The 13,687-nt window shown below is 65.0% G+C and overlaps 2 protein-coding genes across 3 annotated transcripts; both read right to left on the bottom strand.

The window, feature by feature from the left end:
- Positions 1-799: 799 nt before the first annotated feature.
- Positions 800-9,129, bottom strand: RAX2 (retina and anterior neural fold homeobox 2). 2 transcript variants are annotated; one of them, XM_037384532.1, is made up of 4 exons: positions 7,217-7,932; positions 5,777-5,803; positions 3,530-3,780; positions 800-1,659 (listed from the first exon to the last, which is right to left on the bottom strand). In XM_037384532.1, the coding sequence occupies exons 3-4, from the start codon at positions 3,770-3,772 to the stop codon at positions 1,216-1,218; spliced, it is 687 nt and encodes a 228-aa protein (XP_037240429.1). In that variant the 5' UTR covers positions 3,773-3,780; positions 5,777-5,803; positions 7,217-7,932; the 3' UTR covers positions 800-1,215. The 2 variants fall into 2 exon arrangements, 1 of the variants encoding a protein (XP_037240429.1); XR_005103786.1 differs by lacking the exons at positions 800-1,659; positions 3,530-3,780 and having other exon boundaries at positions 5,776-5,803; positions 7,217-9,129.
- Positions 9,130-11,765: 2,636 nt separating this feature from the next.
- LOC119146635 (complexin-3-like) lies at positions 11,766-13,660 on the bottom strand. The gene is made up of 3 exons (XM_037384618.1): positions 13,390-13,660; positions 12,695-12,782; positions 11,766-12,342 (listed from the first exon to the last, which is right to left on the bottom strand). The coding sequence occupies exons 1-3, from the start codon at positions 13,545-13,547 to the stop codon at positions 12,121-12,123; spliced, it is 468 nt and encodes a 155-aa protein (XP_037240515.1). The 5' UTR covers positions 13,548-13,660; the 3' UTR covers positions 11,766-12,120.
- Between the last annotated feature and the right edge of the window lie 27 nt (positions 13,661-13,687).

Raw genomic sequence — 13,687 nt, 5'->3', positions numbered from 1 at the left:
CCATCTCCACCAGGGCTGTGCTGGCCCTCACCACCACTGTGAGGGTGCTGGTGACGCTGGCTGCGCCCTGAGCCCCGGCAGGCAGCGGACAGGGTCCCCCAGGGCTGCAGAGCCACGCTGGGGAACCCTGGGGATGTGGCACCTTGTCACCACCACCCTGCTCTCACCTAGCAGGAGCCACTGGCAAGGGGTAACTGGAGCTTCGGCACTCACTGCCCCCTGCCATGAGGACCCCAGGGCTCCCAGCCAGCCCCCTCCTCTTGCCAGCCCCAGCCGGGGGCCATGGGGGTCCTGCTGCCGCCCACCCTCCCGCCAGCACAATTACAGCAGCTCTGTGCCACCAACATGTGGCCAGGCGGGCACTGCTGGGGACCAATTAGGGCAGGTGGGCAGCAGGCGCAGCCCCCGGGGGACGGCCGAACAGATGCCCCTTGATGAGCCGCCGAGGCCAATCTGTGGCACAAGGCTGGTCCCAGCCCACAGCCGGGGTCACCGGTGCCTGGCCCCAGCACCAGCCCGAGGGAGCAGGATGGGAGGGTGCCCGGGGACGATGCTCCTGCATCCCCCAGAAAGCTCCTTCCCGGCAGCACACTAACGAGCAGCACCGCTAATGAGCGGCACAGCGGGCAGGGTCCCGACTCCAGCATGCGGCATCCGTTCAGCTTATCTCTTTACTCACGATACAACCGTCTTCTCCGTGCCAGCGCACCAACCAGCACAACCGGCACCGGGCCTTGACGTGGCTAAAATATCCCCCCAAATACTCCCTATGAAACTAGAGCTTTTCTGTTCTGTTTTGTTTAAATCTGCAGCATTAAAAAAAAAAAAATTAATAATAATGGGGAGGGGAAGGGGTGTGGGGAAAGGAGGTGTCCAGCCAGGGGCAGTGGGTGGCCTGGTGGGATGCCTGAGTCTCGGCCAGACCCTCAGCCACGGCCGGTGCCTCGGCAAGGCAGAGTGGCCGTGGGTGGCTGTTGGGGTGCTCCCCCCGGTGGGGTCCCGCCAGCACCCCGTCTCGCTCCCCTGCCACCCACGGTGCTGGCACGGTGAGGGGGAGATGCAGGGCTGGCACAGTGCGAGGGGAGATGCAGCTGGGCATCCCTGCCCTGCGCTGCCTTTGGTCCTGCTGAGCATCCCACCGTCACCCCCCTCGCCCACCCTGGGACGGCGCCGGGGCAGGAGCCGGGGTCCGGCAGGGCTGGAGGGGAGCGTTCATCAAATGGGCTGCCAGGTCTTGTCAATGGTCTGAATGTGCTCCTTGGCTTTCATGCGGAGCGAGGCGATGCTGGAGCTCCTCTGGTCCACCTCCTCCAACGGGTACTTGTCCACAAAGGTGGTCCCGCACTGGTAGGGCGCAGGGGCCATGGGCTGCATGCCCTGGGCCATCGGCGGGGGGGTGTTGAGGAAGGAGTGCCCACCATAGGGGGGCTGCAGGGCCTGGGGGGCTCCCATGAAGCCGGGGATGCTGTGGACTGTGGTGGCGCTGGAGATGGGGGACGTCAGCCATGGGTCAAGCGGGAGGGAGTTGCTCATGGGCCCCACGTTGGGGGTCATGGGAGGCCGGTTGAAGGAGAGCACGGGGGTGTCGTGGAGCTTCATGGAGCTGGCCTCCATCTTCTCCTGACGCCTCCACTTGGCTCGTCGGTTCTGGAACCAGACCTGCAAGGTGAGAGCCAGGGTGAGCCCCGCTGTGCCCAGTCAGTCCCTTGCAGCGTGCCCCACCTGCCCTGCCCCATGCGGGGTGCCCCACGTGGGGTACCCTACCCGCTGTGCCCCACACACAGTGCTCCACCGGCGTGTCCCATACGGGGCATCCCGTGACGCGGGGGGTGCTCCATGCGTTGGGTCCCACAGGGGGTGCCCCCCAGGGCTCCAGCAATCCCCCGCATGCTGCACCTCTGCCCAACCTCCCCCACAGACCCCAGAGCATGAGGGCATCTCCCAGGTGTGGAAAGCGAGAGGTGTCACCGTGTGGCCCCTGCCATTGCTGCTCCATGGGACCATGCGCCTCAGCCCCATGAACACCCATACAGTGCCCAGGATGACGTTACCTGGCCCTCAAAAGCCCCTCTGTAAAAGTTTTTAGCAGCCAAACTTCCTTGGTTGCACCATAACCCAGCAGGAATGAGAGGGATGGGTGAGGTGAGGCCGGTGGTGACATCCCACCCTGCAGGAGATGCTCCTTAGAGTGCTGGTCCCCTCGTCCCCAGAGCCACCAGCAGCACAGGGCACCGGCCGTCTGCTGCGTGATGCAAATGGGCGGTGAAGGGGGTCTCTCCCATGGAGTCACTGGTAGCCACTGGGCTATAGTGGTGCAAACATCACGTCCAAAGATGGGCAACCAAGCTGGAGCACAAGTGCTAGGAGGAGCGGCTGGGGGGTTCAGCCTGGAGAAAAGGAGGCTCAGGGGGGACCTGATTGCTCTCTGCGACCCCCTGGCAGGGGGCTGGAGGCAGGTGGGGCACGGTCTCTTCTCCCAAGTCACAAGCGATAGGACTAGAGGAAATGGCCTCACATTGCACCAGGGGAAGCTGAGATGGGATAGCAGGAAAAATTTATTCACTGCAAAGGATGCCCAGCACTGGAACAGGCTGCCCTGGGAAAGTGGTGGAGTCTCCATCCCTGGAGGGGTTTGGTTTAGAAGACGTGTAGATGTGGCACCTGGGGACATGGCTCAGTGGTGGGCTTGGCAGGGCTGGGTTAACAGTTGGACTTTGAGACCTTAAAGGTCTTTTCCAACCTAAATGATTCTGTGAGAGCTCAGCAGCGGTGTCCCTGTGGTCCAGACCTCGCCACAGCAAGGCTGCATTGTCCTGGACTGGGGCTGAGGCCTGGGAAACTCAGTTCATTTGTAAGGGGATTACTGCTCTGCTTTGCAGTGGCTTTGTCACTTCTTCAACTCCTTGACCCCTTCCGTCTCCCCGAGCTCACCCCATCAGTCCCAGGGTGGGTGGGGAGCAGACCAGGGGGACTCTGGGCTCTTCCCCAGGCTGTGCATCCCACCCACCCACCCCATTCCCTCCAGAACCTTCTGCAGCCCAGGGGGCAAAACCTGCCTAGCCTCACCCCAGAACCGCCCTGTTCCAACCAGCCTAAAACCCCCAAATCCGTGAGGATCTTGTGTTTTCTCAGCACTGAAGACCTGGGAGTGGTCACGAGTGGCTGAGGTTTGGCTGCTTTCCTGTGGGATCACCTGGAGGGATGGGAGCAGATGCCACCGGGGGGGCGGGGGGGGGGGGGGAAATCTCTCTTAAAAACCATCTCTGTGCCCAAACTGGCACGTGGGCTGAACTGAGACCTCGTGGAGGAACAAGGCTCGGCCATTAAACCCCTTCTCTGGTTTTGGCAGGAGCAGCCAGCTCTGCAGAGATGCTGCTCCTGTCTCGAGCAATGGGGAAACTGAGGCACGGAGCCCAGCGGCGGCAGTGGAGCTGGGAGCAGAACAAAGCTCTCCAGCGCTGGGGTGGTTCTTCTGCCACCGCCTGGGGGACAGGTCCAGGGTGCTGAGGCCACCAGGCGTCCTCCCTACCTGCACGCGGACCTCCGGCAGGTTGACCTTCATGGCCAGCTCCTCGCGGCTGTAGACGTCGGGGTAGTGGGACTTCTCAAAGGCGCGCTCCAGCTCGTGCAGCTGGTAGGTGGTGAAGGTGGTACGGTTCCTCCGGTGCTTCTTCTTGGGCTGCTCCTCCTCGGCGGCAGCCGGTGGGGTGCCCTCGCCGTCCCCCGGCTTCCGCAGCTCACCCAGGTCCCCCTCACACTTATTCAGGAACATGGTGGTGCCTGTCAGGGTACCGGGGGGCTTAGCCGGGGGGGCGGGGACATCGGAGCTCCCCATGCAACCCCGGGTTGGGGACAGAGGGACAGATGGACAGATGGATGGGAGGATGGGGTGGCCCCAGGAACAGGCTACACAAAGGTCTGATCCTGCCTCCTGCCGCAGTGTTATCCCGGGGCTGTGGCTCCCAGGGAGTGACCCAGGGGCCTGGGGACCCCATCCTTGGCTCCACTGAGATGCCCCCTGGCCAGCGTGCCCCCCTGAAGCTAAAAGTCAAATGTCACCTGAAGTGGAGGATTTAACAGAAGTGCCATCACTGAGAGCCAACCCGACCCCCCCTGCCCTGACATGGAGGGGATCAAGCCTTGGTCGGGTCCCTCCTTCCAGCCCAGCTCCTCTCCTCCAGCCCCTCCCCCCGTGGGCTGGGAATCGGGCCCCGAACCACTGGAGGACCCAATGCTGGTCCCCAAGCATGGCCAGAGTGACCTGGCGCTGTCCCCCAGCTAATCACCTTTTTTCTGCACGATTATAAGCATTTTCAACCCTTGCAATGTTTCATCTTTAAGCTTTTTATCCGGCATCTGAAATCTTCCTGCAGTATTTGCTGGGGATTAAGGGTCCCTTTCTACGGCGAGGAAAACATGGAAATGGGGCAGAAAGACGTAATCCCGGGGCACTTCTGCCAAGGAGAAGGCGCCGCGTCGCCTGGAGCCACCAGCAAACGTTTGGCTAATGCCAATGGGGAGGGAAAGGGAGCGCATGGGGGTCCCGAGGGGGTGGCGTGGGTGCTGGGTGCTCAGGCTGTGTGTGTGGGGTGCCTGTGCCCAGCGAGCACCCAGCGGGCAGCACGGGTGCGAGCAGCGCCTGCAGCCAGCACGTGTCTGTCTGCACCCCGGGACGTGTGGGCTGCCTACGCGGGCAGGGTTGGGGGGCTGGGGGTGCGCACGGTGGGGCACCGGAGGGCACGCGTGCGGTGGGCTGAGCGTGGGGTGGAACGAAGTGTGTGCGCAGCGTGGGTGTGCGTGTGCCGGGCAGTTTGTGCCGCGTGCCCACCGCATGCAGCGTGCGCAGCGCGGGTGCAGCGGACAGTGCTCAGGGTGGGGTGTCCGCGTGCTGTGCGCACAGTGTGCGCAGCGCAGTGTCTGCACCCGCGGCATGCAGGGCGCAGGGCGTGCAGCGTGCACACCTCCGGGTGTGTGCAAGGAGTGCAGGGCATGCAGAGCGTGCAGGCACAGCATGACTCCATGCACAGTACCTGTAGGCATGCAGTGCGTGCAGGGTGTGTGTGCAGGGCATGCAGTGCCTGTGTGTGCAGTGCAGGCGCATGCAGGGCATGCAGCGTGTGCAGTGGGTGTGTGCAGTGTCTGCACAGCGCATGTAGTGCCTGTGTATGCAGTGCAGGTGCGTGCAGGGCATGCAGCACACGCCATGCAGCACCGCACACGCTGCGCATGCAGATGTGCAGTGTCTGTGCTTGCAGCACGTGCAGCATACCCGACGTGCCGTGTGTGCCCATAGTGCCCACGGGTGCTGTGCCTGGCGCCCCTGTGGCACGTGCTGGCTGCGTGGCATGTACAGTGTGGTGGGCGCAGCATGCAGAACGCAGGCAGCGTGTGCACAGGGGCTGTGAATGCAGTGCACAGTGTTTGCAATTTGTGTCGCATGCAGCGTGCGGTGCACGTGCAGCACTGTGCATGCAGCATGTGTGCCGTGTCAGCATGTGTATCACTGGGAGCTGCTGGCCCCCCAGGACGCCCCACGGCCCCTCGCAGGGGGTGCTGTAGCCCTGGGGGGCTGCAGTCTCAGGGTGCCCCAGGGGCAGCCATGAGTGGGAGGAGGGGTGCTGGGTCCTGCACCCTGGGGTGCCCCGAGGCAGGGGTGTGTGTGTGCTGGGGTGGGGGCAGGGACCCCATTATCACCATGCAAGCACCCCAGTGTGTCCTGGGGCTGGGGATATGGGGAGGGGCCGGGGTCCCCCGCTGCCATCCCCCTCTCACTCACCCGCTTCTCATTTGCGCAGCTCCGCACCTGCAAGGAGAGGGGAAAAGGGGTAAGCACCCAGAGCCCCCGCCTGGGGCACCCCCCGACAAGGGTCCCAGCACCCATCAGGGCCCCTCCTGCCCTGTCCAGCCATGTCCTGCGGCCCCACATGGGCCAAGGGGACAATGGGGCAAGGGGGGAGCTGGGGCAATGGGGGTGGGTGTGATGGGCACTGGGGGGGGACAGGGGAGACAGGCCGGGGGGGGGCTGGGGACAAGCTAAGGCAGGCGGGAGGAGAGAAGAGGTGGGGCAACAGTGAGGGGACAGGGACAAGATGTGGTGATGGAGGTCAGGGCCAGGGCTGTGGGCAGCCCCCATCGTCCCCCCTGACCCCGTCTGAAAGCAGAGGAGGCTGAAAACACCGGGAAGGAGAGCGAGCCCCGGTGTGGGAGCGGGAATGAAGCGGAGAACAGCAAAATAAGCACGGCAGAGACAGAGCAACCTGGCAGCACCGACCCTGCGGGGTGGGGGGGTGTGAGGGCTGGGCACCCCCACATCCCCCCGCCCCGCTCTGCCTGGGCCTGGCCAGGGACATGGGTGTCCCTGGGTGTGGAAGGGGGGACGCTGGTGGGCTTGGGCTGGGGGACGCCAGCACCGGCAACCCTATAGTGCCCATCCTCCAGGGACTGCCCCTGGGCCCCCTGAGCCTTTGCCACTGGCATTTTGGGAATCCTGCCTGAAAACGGGCAGCGGGGAGCGGGCACGGCAGGGAGAGCCACCTCCCCGCTCCCGTCGGACATTTTCCTGCAGCCGCCGTCATCCCGGCAACAAATTTTGGCTTTAAGCCCTTAAGCTTTAAAACTCTGCCGGGAACTGCAAGGACCCCCAGCCTCAGGAGGGGTTTTCCCCCCCCCTATACTCGATGCCCCTCTGCTGGGGGGCTGCAAGCCGGCAGGGAGGGGGCGCCTGTTATTAAAGACACCCGAAACAGCAACCGAAAAATGGCATCGAGCTCTGGTTGAAGTGGGTAAAAAGCAAATGTTTCCCCAGTGCTGGAAAGCAGCAGAGCATCAGCGAGGACCAGTGGCCTCCGCTGGCAGCCCAGGATGCGGGGGGGACAGCCCCAGGGCAGCCCTGGCTTTTGCTGGGTCCCATTTTTTTTGCCGGGTCCCATTTTTTTTGCCTGTGAAAGCCCATCTGGGTGCCAGGATTTGGCCCCCCTGGCTTGGGCTGCCTGGGGCGGGCTGTTCGCAGCGGTGCGAGCATGGGTGGCTCCTGCCCTCTGTCCCCGGGTGCAAATCGATGCGAGTGATGCTGAGGGGTACCCAGCACCCGCTCCCCAGCCCCCAGGGAAGGGTGCTGGCCCCGGCCCCGGCCCCAGGTGCACCCCGGGGACAACCGCCCCCTCTTCCAGCATCTTCCCCCGGCGCTTCCTCCCGAATCGGAATAAAACGGCGTTACCTGCTGGGCCCAACTCGGCTTTTCCAGGAGTATTTAACTTTGCCGGTCCCTCCTGGGAACCAAACAAGCGGCTCAACCTCACCAATCTCGCAGCTTTGGCAGCCAAAGTTGCCTCTAGTCTTCTTATTTGTCACAGAACCACCGCGCTAAGGCTCGGGAGAATCTTTATTTAGTGTTGCAGATGTCACCAAGGCACCGCAGATTGGAAATGAGTCCAAAGGATTAAGACGAGGTTATTAATTGGAGGCCTTCCCCTTTAAGAATGATTGACAGTTACTTTCTGGACAAGTAATTGCTCTAAATGTCCCCCCAGCGCGGGTCCGGGGGGGCGGCGGCGGACAAAGCCCCGAACTGCCTTCCCCACTCAGATTGTCTCCCCACAAAGGCGTCCTGCTGGAGTTTGCCTTGTAATCCCCTCATTACGGGCGAGGAAAAAGAATTAGAAACAGGGGGAGCGGAGAAGAAAGGCCGGGGCGATGGGGGGGAGGGGGGTGGATTTCCTTCGGCTGCAGGGGCTCTGCCCCAGGGATGGGGTCCAGGACAGGCGCCCCAAGCTGTAGTGGGATGGGGCTGCTGTGGTGGTGGGTGTTGACCCCCCCAGCTGGGGATGGCCCCGGCAATGGCCCCGGTGGGGATGGTGAACCCGGTGATGGCCCCGGTGATGGCCCCAGTGAGGATGGTGAGCCCGGGGATGGCCCCGGTAGGGATGGTGAGCCCGGGGATGGCCCCAGTGATGGCCCCGGTGGGGATGGTGAGCCTGGGGAGGGCCCCGGTGGGGGTTGTGAGCCCGGGGATGGCCCCAGTGGGGATGGTGAGCCCGGGGATGGCCCCAGTGATGGCCCCAGTGGGGATGGTGTGCCTGGGGAGGGCCCCGGTGTGGGTGGTGAGCCTGGGGGTGGCCCCGGTGGGGATGGCCCCAGTGATGGCCCCGGTGGGGATGGTGAGCCCAGGGATGGCCCCAGTGGGGGTGGTGAGTCCAGGGATGGCCCCGGTGATGGCCCTGGTGGGGATGGCGAGCCCAGGGATGGCCCCGGTGATGGCCCCAGTGGGGATGGTGAGCCCAATGATGGCCCCGGTGATGGCCCTGGTAGGGATGGTGAGCCTGATGATGGCCCCGGTGGGGAGGGAGAGGCCAGCGATGGCCCCGGTGATGCTGCCTGCGGAGCCCTGCCCGCCTGGAGAGCAGGGCTGGGGACCAGGTGTGGGGATGGGTATAGCAGCCAGCAATGGGCACGGGGTGTGAGGGCTGGGTAGAGGGTCTGGGGACCTGCTATGGGGTCTGGGTGTGGGGACCGGGTGGAGGGACCAGCTGCAGGGACCAGGCACCCTGACCAGCCTTGGGGACCTGGTATGGGCACCAGGCACGGGGACTGGGGCAGGGACCAGGCAGGGGACCAGCTGTGGGGACCAGCCAAGGGGAGCAGGCACCGCGTAGTGCCCATGGCACTGGCCATGGGGGTAGCTCATGGACATGGGATCGAGCACCTGGACCAAGCATGGGGACGTCCTGTGGGGACCAGCTGTGGGGTCCAGCCATGGGGACCACCCCTGGGGGCTGCCCACGGGCCCTGGCTGTGGGAGTGTGGGGCGGGGGCGGCCGGGCTGGGGGGCACAAACACCGTCCCTCTCCCCCCTGCTCCAACTGCCGCCCCAAGGACCTTGGCCCCGGGGACAACGGGAGCATCATGACGAGGGCCCTGGGGTGCTCTGTGTGGGGCTTGCTCGTGCCACCCGGAGCCCCTGTCCCGCTGGGGTTTTTTTTTGCTCTTTTCTTCCTCTGTTCACTTTTACTTTCTCCCAAAAGCCTCTTCCTGCCACCTGCAAATGCTGCCGCCCCCGGCCACCGTCTTGGCTTCCTCCCACTCCCTTCCTCTCCTCACCACGGTTCCCCTTTCAGATGGCAAATGGCACTGTGGGGCTTTCGGACCCCCCACCCCATGCCATGTGGCTGCTGGACTCACACGGGTCCGTGCACATCCCCCACCCCCCACCCCCCCCAAGCTGCTGCCAGCCAGACCCCCCAGCCATATCTGCACCCCAGTTTGGGCCCCGAGGCCACCCCAGTGTTCCTCCTGGGGGGGGGGGCCGTGCACCCCGTCTGACACTGCTCTGGGGACAGCATGATGCTGTCTTGGAGGTGGCATGCCGCCACCCTGGGGACAGCATGGCCCCACACCAGGGATGGTGTGACATGGCTCTGGGGACCACCCAGCCCCTGGGGATGGGGTGACACCCCCATGCCAGACAGCGCAGCCAGGGCCCCACCTGCAGCAGGCATGTGCAGGGAGGTTGGGGACATCCCCGGGGGGGTTCGGGGACATCCCTGGGCTCAGGGATGACATGTGGGGCTGGGGAGGCAAACTAGCACCCGGACCTGCAGCCCCCACTCGCCCAGAGCCAGCGCTCAGACCCTCGCCAGGCACTGCGGCAAGCTCAGGAGCCGGGTCCCCTGCCTTGGTGGCCCTTGGTGGCAGCCTCCGGGGTGCCCCCAGCGCCGGAGGGCGCAGGGAGGTGCTGCCACGCCGGGACTCCTGGGGCACCAGGGCTGGTTTGAGGGGTGGGGGGCGCCCAGCTCAGCTGTGGCATCGCCCGCCGGCGGCGTGCACAGCACCGGCACCGCTGACCGCTGTAAGGTGTTGGCTCGCACGGGGGGGGGGGGAGGGGGGGGGGAGGCCAGCAGGCTTATTTGCCAAATGATTATAATTGCCTTTTAGGAGCAGATAGCAAATTGATTTGCTTCCTCGTCCAAGGCCCGTAATCGCTTCATCACTTTAAAATATTAATGCTATACTTCTTTGCTAGTTTCCCAATTACCCTAATTGAAGGCAAATTGGTTAAGAAGGTGCAATGCAGAGTATCAGGGGGTTTAGTTCACTCAAATGACAGTTTTAAACCTCCCTAATCCTATTAGTGGGCAAAGCTGCTAACGCTTAGAGACGCTGCGTCAGCTTACCGGGGCGGTGGGGCCGGAGGCGGGGGTCGGGGTGGGGGGCGGCCGGGGGCCACCGGCCTCACGTGACCAGCTCGGCCAGGGATTTATCACTTTTTTAGTTCATTAAGAGGCCTTGGGCAGGCGGGGAGGCGGCAGGGGTGACCCAAAAGGGTGCTGAGCGGGAGGCAGGTGGCAGCGTGGGGAGGGCGGAGGGGGGGGCGGGACGATTAGCCAAGGAGACCTGGCGGAGGGTCCTGACCCGAATCCCAGCTGGCGCTGGGAGCCCCCACGCAGCCCCACTGGGAGCACTGGGAGCTAGGCTGCCCGTTGGGGCGCGAGGGGCCCTGGCGCAGAGCAGGGACGGAGGACCCTGCTGTGATGGGGCGCGTTGGGGACCGCGGTGCCACCATCCCAGCAGCGGGAAGGCGGTGCTGAGCGCCCACGCCGGGGGGAGCAGGGATGTGGGGTGGAACAGGGCTGTGCCAGGTGCCGCGGCTGTTGCTGCCCCATGCTGGGGACTGTTGGGGTCACGGGTGGCCCCAGCTCAGACAACATGGGTGGATTTTTGTGCCCAAATGGGAGATTTTGCAAGTTCTGAAGAAAGGCTGGAGAGCAGGGGTGGCAGCGGTGGCAGGGATGGCAGCCACCAAACACGAGGAGGCTCCCGGGTGCCTTCCTGACGTGCCCTGGGATGCTCCAGCAGTCACCAGCCCCTTGGCTGGTCCCTGGAGGGTGGGTGGCCGGGGTGGGAGCCGAGCACCTCGTACACCCTGGGACCTCCCTGCTGGAGCTCCTGCAGCTCCGGGTGCTGCAGCCGGGGTGGCTGAGACCTGTGGTTCTTGCTCTTGTGACAGCTATGAGCTCCACGGCCCAACTCCCACCACCCACCTGTGCTGGCTTCAGCTGCCCCCTCGCCACCCTGCCACCGCCACCGTGGGCAGCCTGGGCAGGCTCGTCCCCACAGGCCTTTCCGGAGCAGATGGCCCAGGCGTGGGGAGGACGGAGGCGGCTCAGCGCGTCCTTTCTTTCATGCAAACACAGCGTGACTCCCCGGCGGCTCCTGCTCCGGTGGGGAGGTGCTGCTGGGGCCAGCGCTGGCGGTACATTTTACAAGGGTTCAGCTAGCTTAGTCCTCAGGGACAGGCGACTCAGGCAGATTAGACCTCACTAAAATAGGCAGGTATTAGTGATCTCAGCAGCCCCCAGCCTTCCGGCGCAGCGGTGTTTAAGCCAGTGCCGCTGCCGAACACCCAGGAGCGAGTCCCCGGAGGGGCAAGAGGCAGCGGAGCACCAGGACCCCAGCCAAAGGGACCCCCTCGCTGCCTGTGCTGGCAGGGGGATGCTTGAGGCGGGGGTAAATGCTGCCCCAACCCCACTGGTGCTGCCCCCGAGGGGGGCCATGGCTCCCACTGGCTCCCACACTGGGCTGCGGTGGTGGCCGGGGTCTGGGGCAGAAGTGGGGGCACGGATCTGGTGGCTGAGTGCCACGCGCTGGTTGCTGGCTCAGGGACATGGGGGGCACCCCCGCTGCAGCAGTGTCACCGTGCCCTCCCCACCCCATGCAGGACAGGGCTCGTGCAGACGAGGGGTACGGCAGGAAGACCAGGCTGGTGCTGGTAACACCACGTTTATTGAGCCAAACGGCGCGTGCAGCCCTGGGGCCCGGTTCTGGGGCCGGTGGAGCATCGGGGACCACCGCCCGCCCTGGCTGGGGGCTCACAGCAGTGGCACGGCAGGGAGGGGCTTGGCCAGCGCAGCTGGAGGGGACCCAGGCTTCCTGCAGCCCAGCACCCACCCGGCGCAGCCCTCAAAAGCCACAGGGAATGGTTTTGGGGAGGGAAACCCAGCCCCAGCACGTGTTGGGACCTCCACCCCCAGGTAACACATCCCATCACTCCCGGGGGGCAGTGGGGGGGCAGGGACTGAGCCCCAACACTGCCAGTGTCACCTGCCGGCAGGGTGGGCAGCGATGCTACATCATGGCACACTTCTCCTTCACCTCATCCACGCCGCCCAGCGCCCGGTCCCGCAGCGCCGGCAGGTCCAGCTCCCGCAGCTTCGTCAGGAAGGTGAAAGTCCCGGTGCCACCATCCTCCTCCTCCTCCTCCTCCTCGCTGTGCACCATGGCAGCCAGCTCCTCCGGCAGCTCCACCGCGCCACCGGCCACGTGCAGCTGAGCATTGTCCCGCTCGTCCTGCGCATGGGTGGGAGACGATGTCGGGGTTGTGGGCAGAGCCGGGCACCCACCAGCCATGGGGCGAGGGATGGGGAAAGCAGATCCCTGTCCCTCAGGGCCAGCCGGGCGCTGCGGGGCACTGGGGATGCTGAGGGGACACTGGGACTGTCCAGTTCCAGATTTGGATGGCTGGACGGACACGCGGGCGGGCAGATGGTGCAGACGGAGACATCAGCCGTTTGCTGCCCTCTTCAGGAATCATCTCCCATCCCGGGGGAGGCCAAGCAGCCACCCAGCCTGGGGCTGCCCCAGAGGGCAGGGGGTCAGGGGAAGACCCCCAAGGTCTCACCATGGGCAGGTTGGTCCTTACCTGGGCCAGGTGGTACTTGTCCCGCAGGTGCATCCGCACGGTGGCCCGCTCTGCCTTCCTCTGTGCAAAGGCCTTGTCCCGCTCGATCCTGCAAGCAGCAGGCACCACGCTGTCACCCCCCATCTCACCAAATGCCCCCCCCCAAACCTTCCCCAGGCATCACCCTGGTTCTCCAGCAGCAGCATGGCTGTGCCAGCCCTGAGCCGGGAGAAGGGGGTGCCAAGGTCTGCAGCAGGGTTGCAATAGGGATCTGGGGGCAGGGGCCACATCCTGTCCCAGCACCCAGCAGAGATGCTGAGTGAAGGTGCCTGTTGGTGGGACTTCCTCCTCCTGCAGCCTCCTGGATGCTGGGCCACTGGGTCCCCACAGCACCCAGACCCACAGAGGTGGGACCTTAATGCAATCCTATGCTGGCTCCTGTCACCCCTTGGCTCTGTGGGTGCTGGGCTGGCACCAGACACACACTGCTCTGGGACAGTGACACCTTGGGGGTGCCCCTTGTCACCTGGGTGCACCAAGCCTCATGCCAGCACCCATGGGGGTTTCCCACGCCACAGGGAGGTGTGCTGCAGGGCACCCGCTGTGCCTCTTCCCTTGCCCCGCTGCCTCCCTGCCCCACCCTGGGGACAGCCCATGGCAAGTAGGACCCCGGTCTTGGTGCAGGGGGACCCCGATGATCCCCGGTGAAGCCTTACTTCTCCTCCAGCAGCTGCCGCTGGTACTCCTCAAACTCCTCGCGGGCCATGCCGTTGGGCAGCGTGGCCGCCTTGCTGTCCTTGGGGGGTCCCTTGGGTGGCGGCTCTTCCTTGCCCCCCCGAAAGCTCTTTAGGGCAGCCGTGAAGAAGGCGGCCATGGGTGGGCAGCTGCGGCAGCCCGCGCCCCACGGTCCCTGCGCAGGGCCAGCGCCTGCAAGGTCAGCGGGACCGGCTGCCCCAGGGGCGCCGCGGATCAGGGCCGGATTAAGGCATTAGGAGGGGAAGCCACAGCCACCAG

The sequence above is a fragment of the Falco rusticolus genome, chromosome 4 (genome assembly GCF_015220075.1).
Source record: "Falco rusticolus isolate bFalRus1 chromosome 4, bFalRus1.pri, whole genome shotgun sequence".
Lineage (NCBI taxonomy): Eukaryota > Metazoa > Chordata > Aves > Falconiformes > Falconidae > Falco > Falco rusticolus.
The sequence above is the reverse complement of the archived record's forward strand: the minus strand, read 5'-3'. Positions and strand labels throughout refer to the sequence as shown.

What these genes read in the sequence shown, in the direction of transcription:
- RAX2 (XM_037384532.1), bottom strand. Translation starts at nt 3,772, where the DNA reads ATGTTCCTGAATAAGTGTGAGGGGGACCTGGGTGAGCTGCGGAAGCCG. An exon ending in TGCCGGAGGTCCGCGTGCAG is followed by an intron (nt 1,660 to 3,529) that starts GTAGGGAGGACG and finishes CTCACCTTGCAG; the next exon opens with GTCTGGTTCCAGAACCGACG.
- LOC119146635 (XM_037384618.1), bottom strand. Translation starts at nt 13,547, where the DNA reads ATGGCCGCCTTCTTCACGGCTGCCCTAAAGAGCTTTCGGGGGGGCAAG. An exon ending in CGGCAGCTGCTGGAGGAGAA is followed by an intron (nt 12,783 to 13,389) that starts GTAAGGCTTCAC and finishes TGCTGCTTGCAG; the next exon opens with GATCGAGCGGGACAAGGCCT. An exon ending in ACAAGTACCACCTGGCCCAG is followed by an intron (nt 12,343 to 12,694) that starts GTAAGGACCAAC and finishes ACCCATGCGCAG; the next exon opens with GACGAGCGGGACAATGCTCA.